General features: G+C 40.6%; 1 protein-coding gene across 1 annotated transcript in view; it reads right to left on the minus strand.

Moving 5' to 3' along the window:
- Nucleotides 1-12386, minus strand: part of LOC140476750 (sorting nexin-31-like) — a 123473-nt gene that overhangs the window by 67112 nt on the left and 43975 nt on the right. The window contains exon 6 of the mRNA XM_072569563.1: nt 5359-5449. Coding sequence (XP_072425664.1) covers nt 5359-5449 — 91 coding nt within the window. The remainder of the gene's footprint in view (nt 1-5358; nt 5450-12386) is intronic.

Below are 12386 nucleotides of genomic sequence, written 5' to 3' on the forward strand. Positions count from 1 at the left end.
GTTAACCACGGCATTTTCCTCCAAAGCCTTTCTATTGTCATCTACCTGACCTGACAGACTATTTATTTCATTCTTATCTATTGAATCATAGCCAGAGAATCACCAATGTCTTTTCTTCCTGTTCCTAAATGATCAACTTTAGTTACCCCCACATTTCTATCCTTGACCACCCCTCCCATTTTTCAGCTACATGATGTTTCTCAGCAAAATCATCTGAAAGCATAGCAACAACACAGCTCTATTTCAGCCACCTCAATCACTCCAGTGATGCCAAAATTATAAGACAGTTTCTGATACATCCAGAACCAGAAAAGCTGAACCTTCGAAAAATTAAATAAAGAAAACTGAAGACATTAGTTTCCATCAGCACCACAAACTCCACTCATTAGCAACTGATACTGTCTATGGCTCAACCAGGCCATTTACAACCTTGGTGTGATATTAGTCCGAGGGGGGAGTTTTTAGATCATACATTCGTCACTAAAACTGCTTTTCCTAACTCCTGAGACAGAAAGAAAAACTGCAGTTGCTAGAATCCAAAGTAGACAAGCAAGAGGCTTGAAGAACAAAGCAAGCCAGGCACCATCAGGAGGTGGGGACGTCAATGTTTCAGGTATCAACCCTTCTTCTGGCGGAATATAACTTTCTGAACATTGGCAACTGTGATGCTGAAGTCTTCGAATGGAGCCTGAGATGGATCATTAGCTTGGCACTTCTGGCTGACAATGATTACAAATATTTCATCTCTTCCTTCAGCACTATGTTGAGTATTCCATGATTGTAGATGGAGTCTGCCTCCAGTTAGTTATTGTAGAACAGCAGACATTTCATCCAATCCATTGATTAAGTATCCATTAGCCTTCCCTATAGCATGCTTACACTCCATTTCTGTTGCTTCGCTTCATTTTTAGGTCTGCTTGATGCTGCTCATGACAAACTGTCTTGCTCTCTTCATTGAGTCAGTGTGGGTTCCTGAGCTAATTTGAAAAGATTACCCAAGACACATTTCAAGCTTTAAAAGATTACAAATTGTGGTGTATTAGGTTTTGTTGCTCCTGATGACCCCACAGCACCCAGCAGGTACCTAGGTTTCAGCTGCTAGTTCTGTTTTGAATCTCATTCCTTTGGCATGAATAGTACTACCACACAGTATTGATAGGAGTGACTGCAGCATAATCCTTGTGGATAGAATATCCTGTTTTTGAATCGTACTATCATTAAGAGATGTAACTGCGACAGACAGATTGGTGAGGATGAGGTTGAGGTTGAGGTTAAGTAAGGTTTTCCCCTCAGATTCTCTCACCACTGGAGGTCCACGACTCTAAGACTTGAACAACTCAGCCGGCGACGATGCTACTGAGCCATTCTTGGTGATGGACAATGAAATCACTCCCCAGAGTACATCCTGTGCCCCTGCACCCTCATTACATCTAGTGGCATTTTGACTCATCCTTTAATTGTAGTTGGCAATTAATAGAAGGTGACCTCACGCATCTATGACCTGATGCAATGAAACTTTGTGGATCTGGAATCAATATTGAAGACCCCCATGGCTATGTCCTACTGACTGTATACCACTGGTGTGTTCATCCAGCTGTTGGGACAGGATATTTCCAGGTGATGGAGAAGTCCAGGATGTCTGATTGTTTAGATTCTGATGCTCGACTAGTCTTTGGGACAGATCTCCAAATTTTGGCAAAGGCCACATGTGTTAGTAAATTGGCCTTTTCAAATCCTATAGGGCTGGGGGTGTGTGTAGTGGTATGATTAAAAAATATATCCTCTGAAGATATAATTACATCTTCATTTAAGCACATGACAATGAGCATTTAGAAACAAGTGTAAGATTAATGGTCTAGTACAAAAACAACTTATTTTGGCTTTTGGTAATCACATCATCTTGTCTACGGGAACCACTCTTATCTCGCTGACATAGGGCCACTTCGATGAAGTTTTCAACTTATTGTCTGCACGATGGAATATCTGGAAATGTACGAACGTACTATGAAATAGCATGAAACCAGAACATTAACAACTCCAGGGACCCTGTCAGACTTCACCTCGGACTGGGATTTGCGACTTGAAGACAACAGTGAGACTTGTTGCTAACTCAATGCACCTTACCATTCAATATATTCAATCACTGCTTAATATATTCATTATATAAATAAAACTGCCAATAAACATGTTGATTTGAATCACTTAACCCATAGAGTTTTTGTTATATCTCCCCAAATCCCCTATCAAACAATAACAATGTGCCTTATCATAGTGCCCAGTGCTATGGATTTGAACTCATGCCTTCAAAACAACTGTGCAGACCTAGAGATAATCACTACGTTGCTGTTCTCTTTTGCTTGCATTAGTTCCACTTCAAGAGTATAATACAATTATAAAGTCAGATTATACAGGACAGATTTAGAGAATCTGAAGTAGACTGAATATACAATTTGTTTAGGTTTTAGTAAAAACAGATCTTTAAATAATGGGGTATTTTATGACACAGGATAAACCCCTTTGCTAATCTAAACCAGCACAGATTAAATTCACCCTATGCTGTAATCTGTTAAAATTTGAGAGGCAAAGGACAATCTCAAAAATCACTATTTAAAGTAAAAATGTAAGAACTTTATTCTTGAAGTCTAACAGAGAATATTAACTAAAAATGTTTGGAATATTGCTTGCAGTTCTTGTCTCCTTATTGGAAGGATGTTGTGAAACTTGAAAAGGGCGAGAAAACATTTACAAGGATGTTGCTAGGGTTGGAGAATTTGAACTATAGGGCGACGTTGAATAGGCTGGGACTGTTTTCCTTGGAGCATCAAAGGCTCAGGGGTGACCTCATAGAGGTTAATAAAATCATGAGGGGCATGGATAGGGTAGATAGACAAGGTATTTTCCCTGGGGTCGGGGAGTCCAGAATTAGAGGGCATAGGTTCAGGGTGAGAGGGGAAAGATATAAAAATAGACCTAGGGGGCAACTTTTCCATGCAGAGGGCGGTACGTGTATGGGATGAGCTGCCAGAGGAAGTGGTGGAGACTGGTACAACTACAACATTTAAAAAGCATCTGGATGGGTATATGAACAGGGAGGATTTGGAGGGATATGGGCTGGGTGCTGGAAAGTGGGACTTAATTAGGTTGGGATATTTGGTGGGCATGGACAGGTTGGACCGAAGGGTCTGTTTCCGTGCTGCACATCTGTGACTAACTATTTACAACTCCTTTCTCTTAAACCTATCTACCTCCTCCTCTACAATACTGGTCCGATAAAAATCCTGATTATGATTTCCAATAAATCATAATCACATTTCAAAACCAGTCAGCTTTAGAACATAGACCAATACAGCGCAGAATAGACTCTTCAGCCCTCGATGTTGCGCCGACCTGTGAACTATTCTCAGCTCGTCCCCCTAAACTATCCCAAAATCATCTATGTGATTACCTAAGGATTGTTTAAAATCTTCCTAGCGTGGGCTGAGTTGACTACATTAGCAGGGAGGACATTCCATGCCCTTACCACTCTCTGCGTAAAGAACCTGCCTCTGACATCTGTCTTAAATCTACCACCCCTCAATTTGTAGTTATGCCCTCTCGTACAAGCTAATGTCATCATCCTAGGAAAAAACGTATTTCACTGTCTACCCTATCTAATCCTCTGATCATCTTGTATGTCTTTATCAAATTCCCCCCTTAGCCGCCTTCTTCGAATGAGAACAGACCCAAGTCTCTCAGCCTTTCCTCGTAAGACCTTCCCTCCAGACCAGGCAACATCCTGGTAAATCTCCTCTGCACCTTTTCAAATGCTTCCACATCCTTCCTATAATGTGGTGACCAGAACTGTACACAATATTCCAAGTGAGGCCGCACTAACGTTTTTTTTAAAAATAGTTGCAGCATGGTATTGCGGTTCTGGAACTCAATCCCTCTACCAATAAAACCTAACACACTGTATGCCTTCTTAACAATACTATCCACCTGGGTGGCCACTTTCAGGGATCTATGCACATGCACTCCAAGATCCCTCTGCACATCCACACTACCAAGAATCTTTCCATTGACCCAGTACTCTGCCTTTCTGTTATTATTCCCAAAGTGCATCACCTCACATTTAGCTGCATTGAACTCCATTTGCCACATCTCAGCCCAATTCTGCAGTTTATCCAAGTCCCCCGCAACTTGTAACATTATTCCACACTGTCACCAGTCCACCGACTTTAGTGTCGCCTGCAAATTTACTAATCCATCCACCTATGCCTGTGTCTAAGTCATTTATAAAAATAACAAACAGCAGTGGTCCCAAAACAGACCCTGTGGCACACCACTAGTAACTGGACTCCAGACTGAATATTTTCCATCAACCACCACTCGCTGCCTTCTTTCAGAAAGCCAGTTTCTAATCCAAAGTGTCCTATGTAGATTTTCTTCTGTGTTCTTTTCTTCTTAGGGATTCTGTTTCAGAGGACTTGGATAGATAAAGGTACCTTTAAGAGAGTAGATCTTCCTGCAAGCAATCTTTCTAGTGGTTGGTACTAGATGCTCTTTGCCGCTCTGGGTAACTGTTCAAAATGTTTGATATTCATTCCCCAAAACATTGGGTCATTTCATTGGTTTAGTGTTGTCAAAACATTTTTTCAATAATGTTTGGATTTTGGTAACTTGGGACATAATTAAGAGTGACTGGCCAAACTCTAATTTGTTTTTGTATCCTGGCAGCCCAGGTCTTAGCTAGTTGTTTCAATCCACTGTTAAATTTTAAATTTTCCAGTACACTGAGCTCGTTGAAGTCCTTGCTAGCTTTTCAACTCAAAAAAAATGGTTCGTACACCCACATCTTCATAACAGTATTAAATATATTATTGCTGCATTGCAAAAGATCAAATAATTTCAAAGTTGTCATCTCACTTTTTGGCTCTGAAAACGCAGATTAATAGAAAAGAACTAGAAAAACTAGGATTGGCTTTGGTATTTGCTGGGAAATTTGTTGAGAAACTATATACATTCATTTCACTTGAAGAGTCTATTATAATTATAATCTAGATAAGAACATGGTGTAGGGAGACAGGACCCCTTTCACATAATTGCACTAGAAAGTGCAGTGATTTTGTAGTTATCGAAGTTTATAGATATTATCAGTTCTACAATGAGCATCTTTTTAAAAGTAATTCAGTGAATAAACGGCAGCCTCATAGTAAATCAAGGATCAGCTGTGAAAATGTAATATGTGCATTTATATAGGACTTTACCAACTCAAACATCTGAGGACTTGAGATAAAGTGTACTCATGAAGATAATGTCTCTCCCACAAGACTGCATTGAATGCCCTTAAGATTTAAACTAAACTAGTTTGGACCTTACCAGAATATCCTTGATTAGGAAGTTCACGGACGAGGTAGAGGGCAAAGTGTTCCAAAAACTGCCGTGACAATTCAACCTTCTGGGCAACAATCTTTTAAAAATAAAAATTAATTAGCAATTAGTGTGGACATCTGGTTTGGAAATAAAAGGCACTGGATTATCAGGAATTTACAAATGTGAGACTATTAACCAATGGCACATGACTGAAAGCCCCTGTTTATGAACAATCCTTTCAGGCCAGCAGTGGTGATAGCCGGATCTATTTTTCTCTATTAAACACAGTTTTCTCATATTTCTCCTCATGGTGGACCACCACCTCTATTCTGAAGATGTAATTTTTCATTGTTTCTAACTGTCAAGAACCTACTGCCAACTCACTAAAAGGGCCATTCTCTCACATGAATGTGAACAAGGAGTGTCATTGAACTATCCAAACTTGGGACAACATTTAAAAAGGTGCAACTACCTAAAAAGAAAGGATGTTTTGGCCATGAGGCAGGTTGTGTGGCATTACACACAGCATTTAACTACTTTGTTTTATGAAAGTTAAATTATTATGCTTTGCTTGTTGGCACTAATATCACAGCAACAGGAGAGTAGTGTTGAAAGCTAAGCTTGCCACCTCACATCCTCAGAAATTTTCCATTCTTTTAAGTTAAGGAAATTTTTTTGCTATCTGAAAAGCAGAGAATGATTGTTTGGTACCTCGCATTAATGGAGGCCAGGCTGCAAAAGCTGAACTTACCATTAGAAAAAAGAATGTTGTTTAGTGACATTACTCACTCCTTTCAAGTGGCAAACAGCATCACGAGCAGCAAAGTAGGTTACCTTAGCTAATCTACGATTAGAAGACTGCAGCATGGGGTAAAAACACTGACCTCAAAAGATTACAGTTAAGGAAAATCTGCTTCCTGCCTTACAAAGCAAAAGGGAGGCAACAGACATCAAAAGTTGTTAAAACTAGATCATTTAACCGCACACAGAAGTAAGTTGACAAAACTTTAGTTAAGAACAGAATTGATGGACTTCTCTGGTTCTGAGGCGCTATGCAGAAGTTGGACCATTTATGTTACTGTGCGCAAAAACATTTAAAAGGATCCACATGCTTAGACAAATTTCCTCCACACTCCAAAAAGAATGAGAGAGAGATTGTTATTAACTGAAAACTTCCAGTCCAGACAGACAGTCATCTGATGACCCCTGTTGGAAGTGTATGCATAGACATTGGTTAAGTTTAGGATTGCTTTCCTCTGTATTGCTTTTCAGGATACCTAGTCAACAATCAGCAAGGATCACATATGAATAAAGCAGAGTGAAAGGGTATCAAGTTAGAAATTAGAACCCAGCCAAAACTTCACAGCCCCCCAACACAACAGACATTGTTTTAGAGAGAGCACTATGTACTCATCTTTATTAATCAACTGGCCATTTCCATTGGTCTCTATCACGTTTAGACTTTTCAGCCATTTGAGCCTAGCCACTAAGGTCATGACTGATATCAAATTTAATTCAACTTTGAATAAATTCAATAGTCTGTACTACTTTCTGCGGATGAGAATCTGCAGTGTCACAAACTTCACAGGAAAAAAAAATTCCTCATCTGAGTCTTGAAAAGACATCCTATTTTTCAGTTGACTCACCTAGCTTTAGTCTCATCCACACGAAGGTACAACTTCATGGTGTCCACCCAATTAGCCCCTTCAGGATCTGACATATTTCAGTAAGACCACCCTTTCATTCTTCTGAAATTCAACAGACATACACACAACCTATTCAACTTTACATCATAGGACAAGCCCTCCATCCCAGGAGGGAGTTGAGTAAACCTTGTCTGAACAACTTAAAAATGTACAAACTAGGAACAGGATTCAGCCCCTTTATTGGTTAATTAACAACCGGAAGCAGCAGAGACAGGCCATTATAAATGCCGGAGGAAACAGCACAGAAGCGCTTCACAAGAGGCTCCCAAGCACTGAGGAGGTCACCTAGACAGGAGATGAAACGTTTGCAAGACAAATTCCCAGCTCGGCGAACAGAACCACAACAACAAGCACCCGAGCTACAAATCTTCTCCCAAACTTTAAATGGTTTAATTAAGTTGTGGACGATACGATTGTGGTAACAACTCTACTTTCCTGCACTCCCCAATACCATTAGAGTCCCTTGTTAGCCTAGAATCAATTAAAATCAGTCCATCTGTCTACTTACCACTGTGTTAAGCATATTCAATTACCTTACCTCGGCCACATTCTGAGAACAGTGTTTCATTGACTCAATCCCGTAGAGAAAGAAAATTCATCTCCATCTTAAATGGAGACCCCATTATCTTTAAAATTCTGTAGAAATTTTCTATTTTTAGACCAAATGTTATTTTCAGGGAGTTTCATAGCATATGTCCCATCATGGTTCAGAGTGACATTTCTTGGTACCTTCAGTTACTCACTCATTAATGTGCAGCCAGCCAGCCTCTTGCCAACATTCTCTAGTAGACCACCAAAAGAGACCAAGGTACCAAACACAAAAAACAATCTGGGTCAATGCGGTCTCCACATCTTCTATGTTCCATAGAGATAAGTGTCACTTATCTCGCACTCACCTGAACTGTTTTATAAACCTCACCAATGCTCACTTGCTACCAGTCTGACTAATGTATGCAGGATTTCCATGCAGCTGCTCTCATTCGCCTCATCCTCCACAACAGTTAATCCCTCCTGCCCTCTGGCTAAGAAAAACTACACAATCCACATGAGCTGGTAGCCTCTAAATAAGTATAAAGTGACTGAATACTAAGGAATGAAGCTAAAAGCTACAAGATGCATCCCGAATAGATGCACGAGATAGCTATTTATTCCTGTGTGCAAAGTGACTTAGCAGGAGCATGCAGATTAAAAGGAGTCCCAGAATTCTAAAGTGAACTCCTCATGGACTGAAGAAGTGAATTCTGAGTTGGTCCTAGATTACCGAGCAAAATGAGAGGCGTGCTGGTGGTTTGCCAATAACAACTTTAGCTGATGAAGGGTGGAGGAGGTTGTCGTCACAGGAGCAGATGTTGGTGAAGAGACATTAAAATAGAGGGCTAGAGGAGCAAGTAGCCATGCTGATTTTCAAGTCAAGAATCATCATCGCGTAGGTCCTCAAGAGAGAAGGGGAGAATCAAGAGCTGCTCAGAAATTAGGTGAATTTAGCTAATAATGCGGAGTAATGCATGGAATTAAGGAAGTCGTTGCTTGTTAAACAAGATTCCCAGTTTAAACCTTCAGGAGAAAATTGTAACTTTTTTCTTGAGAATCAAATTTTTCCCCCAATCCCACCATATTTTTCTAAGTTTATCACCATTGTTTATATTGTAGTAGGGTTGAGAAAATTCCACCTTATGTCCTTAAGGGCTAGTCTCTCCCAGAGGGGAGACATTGTTTCAGGATCCAACCTCTCAAGACCTATCAGGATCTTGTGGTTCAATCCAAATTTTTCTTAAAGAATAGCTGTCATGTCAGGAACCTGCCTATGGAGTCTCCTCTTAACTGCTTTAAATGCAATTATTTCCTTTGCAAAATAAAAGGAGATTGAACCCTATTTTAGCAGTCCAGTTGTGGTCCGGTGCAACTGTGGCAAAATATACTACATTTTATATACTTTTCCTTTTGTAATAAACAAACAAACCATTTGCTTTTCTAACCACTTACTATATCTGCATACTAACATCTGTTAATCAATTACCAGAACATCCATATCCCTACAATACCGCAGAGTTCCATAATACAACAAATAATATATTGCACTTTTATTCTACTTTCCACAATATACTTCATCTGGCAATTTTTTGTCCATTCATTGAAATCAAAATCCAATTCCAGATTCCAAGGCCCTCTTACTAAATTATTTTCCTTCCTACATTGTCATCAGCAGATTTAGCAGACATAGCTCAGCCCCACTATTTGAGTCACTAATATTGTGTATAACTCCTGCTAAGATTTGCTTTCCCAAAATGCAGCACCTCGTATTTATCGGAATTAAACTTCACCTGCCACTTCTCAGCTCATTGGCCCATTTGGTCCAGATCCTGTTGGAATCAGAGGTAACCCTCTTCGCTGTCCACTACATCTCCAATTTTGGTGTCATCTGCAAACTTACTAACTATACCTCTTAAGCTCGCATCCAAATAATATATGGAAATGACAAAAAGTAGAGGACCAAGCACTGATCCTTGTGGCCCTCCACTGATCACAGGCCTCCAGTCTGAAAAACAACCCTCCACCACCACCCTCTGTCTTCTACCTTTGAGCCAGTTCTGTATCCAAATGGCTAGTTCTCCTTGTATTCCATGAGATCTAACTTTGCTAATCAGTCTCCCATGGGGAACCTTGTCAAACGCCTTACTGAAGTCCATTTAGATCACATCTACTGCTCTGCCCTCAATCTTCTTTGTTACTTCTTCAAAAAACTCAATCAAGTTTGTGAGACATGATTTCCCATGCACAAAGCCATGTTGACTATCCGGAATCAGTCCTTGCCTTTCCAAATACATGTACATCCTGTCCCTCAGGATTCCCTCCAACAACTTGCCCACACTTAATGGTAAGGTCATAGGGAGTGTTGCTGAACGAAGACCTAGGAGTGCAGGTTCATAGCTCCTTGAAAGTGGAGTCACAGGTAGATAGGATAGTGAAGGCGGCATTTGGTATGCTTTCCTTTATTGGTCAGTATTGAGTACAGGACTTGGGAGGTCATGTTGCGGCTGTACAGGACATTGGTTAGGCCACTGTTGGAATATTGCATGCAATTCTGGTCTCCTTCCTATCGGAAAGATGTTGTGAAACTTGAAAGGGTTCAGAAAAGATTTCCAAGGATATTGCCAGGGTTAGAGGATTTGAGCTACAGGGAGAGGCTGAACAGGCTGGGGCTGTTTTCCTTAGAGCGGAGGCTGAGGGGAGACCTTATAGTGGTTTACAAAATTATATGGGGCATGGATAGGGTAAACAGACAAAGTCTTTTCCCTGGGGTCAGGGAGTCCAGAATTAGAGGGCATTGGTTTAGGGTGAGAGGGGAAGATATAAAAGAGACCCAAGGGGCAACTTTCTCACGCAGAGAGTGGTATGTGTATGGAATGAGCTGCCAGAGGATGTGGTGGAGGCTGGTACAATTGCAACATTTAAGAGGCATTTGGAGGGGTATATGAATAGGAAGGGTTTGGAGGGATGTGGGCGAGGTGCTGGCAGGTGGGACTAGATTGGGTTGGGATATCTGGTCGGCATGGACGGGTTGGACCGAAGGGTCTGTTTCCATGTTGTACATCTCTAGGACTCGAATATTGGTTGTAAATGAGTAAAGCCCAGCCCTAATCCCAGAGACTCACCACATCTTGCCAACTTGAAAACTCGTCAAAAGTGTGGCTGGAAATGCACAGGTCAGGCAGCACCCAAGGAGGAGGATGCTGCCTGACATGCTGTACCATTCCAGCGCCACAACTTTGACCCTAACTCACCAGCATCTGCAGTCCTCACTTTCTCCAACTTGAAAATGACTGACTTAAGCTTATTAAATAATAGATGACAATCCCTTATTGATTCCAATATGTTAACCAATACACCACAAGCTCTTATTTTGTATTGTAATCTTTGATGTGATGTATTCTTTTTCATAGGACGTAGGCATTGCTGGCTAGTCCAGCATTTGATGTCCATCCTTAAGTGTCTGTGAACTATGCAGCGTTTTAGGCCTTTACAGAGGGCAGCTATTGGGCAACTGCATTACTGTGAACCTAGACAGGGTGTAGCAAACTTCCTTCCCTAAAAAGGACATTAGTGAACCTGATGGGTTTTAAACTTCAATTGATAGGATTTTCATGGTCGACTAATTTTCAGCGAGTCACATGGTCGTTCAGTGGTTATCAATAAAAAGGTAACAATAAAGGATATTCTATTCTAACAGTGCCAGGGATCTGGGTTCGATTGGCTGGAGTTTGCATGTTCTCCCCATGTCTGAATGGGTTTCTTTGTGTCTTGTTTCCTCCCACAGTCCAATGATACACAGGTTAAGTGGATCAGCCATGGAAATGCAGGGTTACAGAGATAAGGTTGGAGGGTGGAATGCTCTTCAGAGGGTTGGTGTTGACTCAATGGACCAAATGACCTGCTTCCACACTCTAGAGATTCTAGGATTCTAATTCTGGTTACAATATATTGATTTAATTCAATTCTATCAGCTGCCATTATAGGATTTGAACCCAGGTCCCCAGAGCATTATCGTACTGCTGAAATCTCACTCCCTATCCCATATCCCAAAAAGGTACTTTGCTACCTCAAAGAGCAGAATTGGAATTTGCCAGAGCAATAAGACAAGAGCTTGACAGACAGAAATTATCTAATGCATAGGACACCTGTCCACTCACAGCTCAGAAATAAAATAATCATTTTGTTTCTTCACATTATATTAAATCCCACTGGGGCAGCCTGTCTAGAAAAGTTCATATCCATTAAATGCCAAAGAATATTTGCTTAATGAAGAAACCAAGATGCTTTTCTTGCAGTAAATTATTTCAACTTGCCCTCCCTCTTCTCCTCCCTGGCAGTACACAATCAGGATAATTCCAGAACTGCTGTCTGCACCTTGTCAAGAGACTCCAAGGCCTACTGAAGCAGCCCAATTTCTGCCACTACATAGGTCAGCTATACCCGATTTGTGTGGCACAGCTCCACTTCCTTAGATAGCAGCTTTACCCACATTTTTGCTTCTCCACTAGGAGCTGAACATGTGCTTTTTTTAAAAGAATGTCTCACTTAAATAATTGAACTGTTGATAGATCTTGTAATGAAGTTGAAAATCACTGTTTATTTCAGAATATTAATTTAAAACAGGACAATTGATAGCTAAAATCCATTTATTCACCTAAATATACACCTTCCAAAAATGCAAGTAGGCATAAACAAAGGGATATGGTGGCATTGTAATATTGCCACTGCACTAGTAATCGAGGCAGCTCTGGTTGATACTCTGGGAATATAAATCACACGAACTAGGATCAGGAGTGG

The sequence above is a fragment of the Chiloscyllium punctatum genome, chromosome 5 (assembly GCF_047496795.1).
Source record: "Chiloscyllium punctatum isolate Juve2018m chromosome 5, sChiPun1.3, whole genome shotgun sequence".
NCBI classification, from domain to species: Eukaryota; Metazoa; Chordata; class Chondrichthyes; order Orectolobiformes; family Hemiscylliidae; genus Chiloscyllium; species Chiloscyllium punctatum.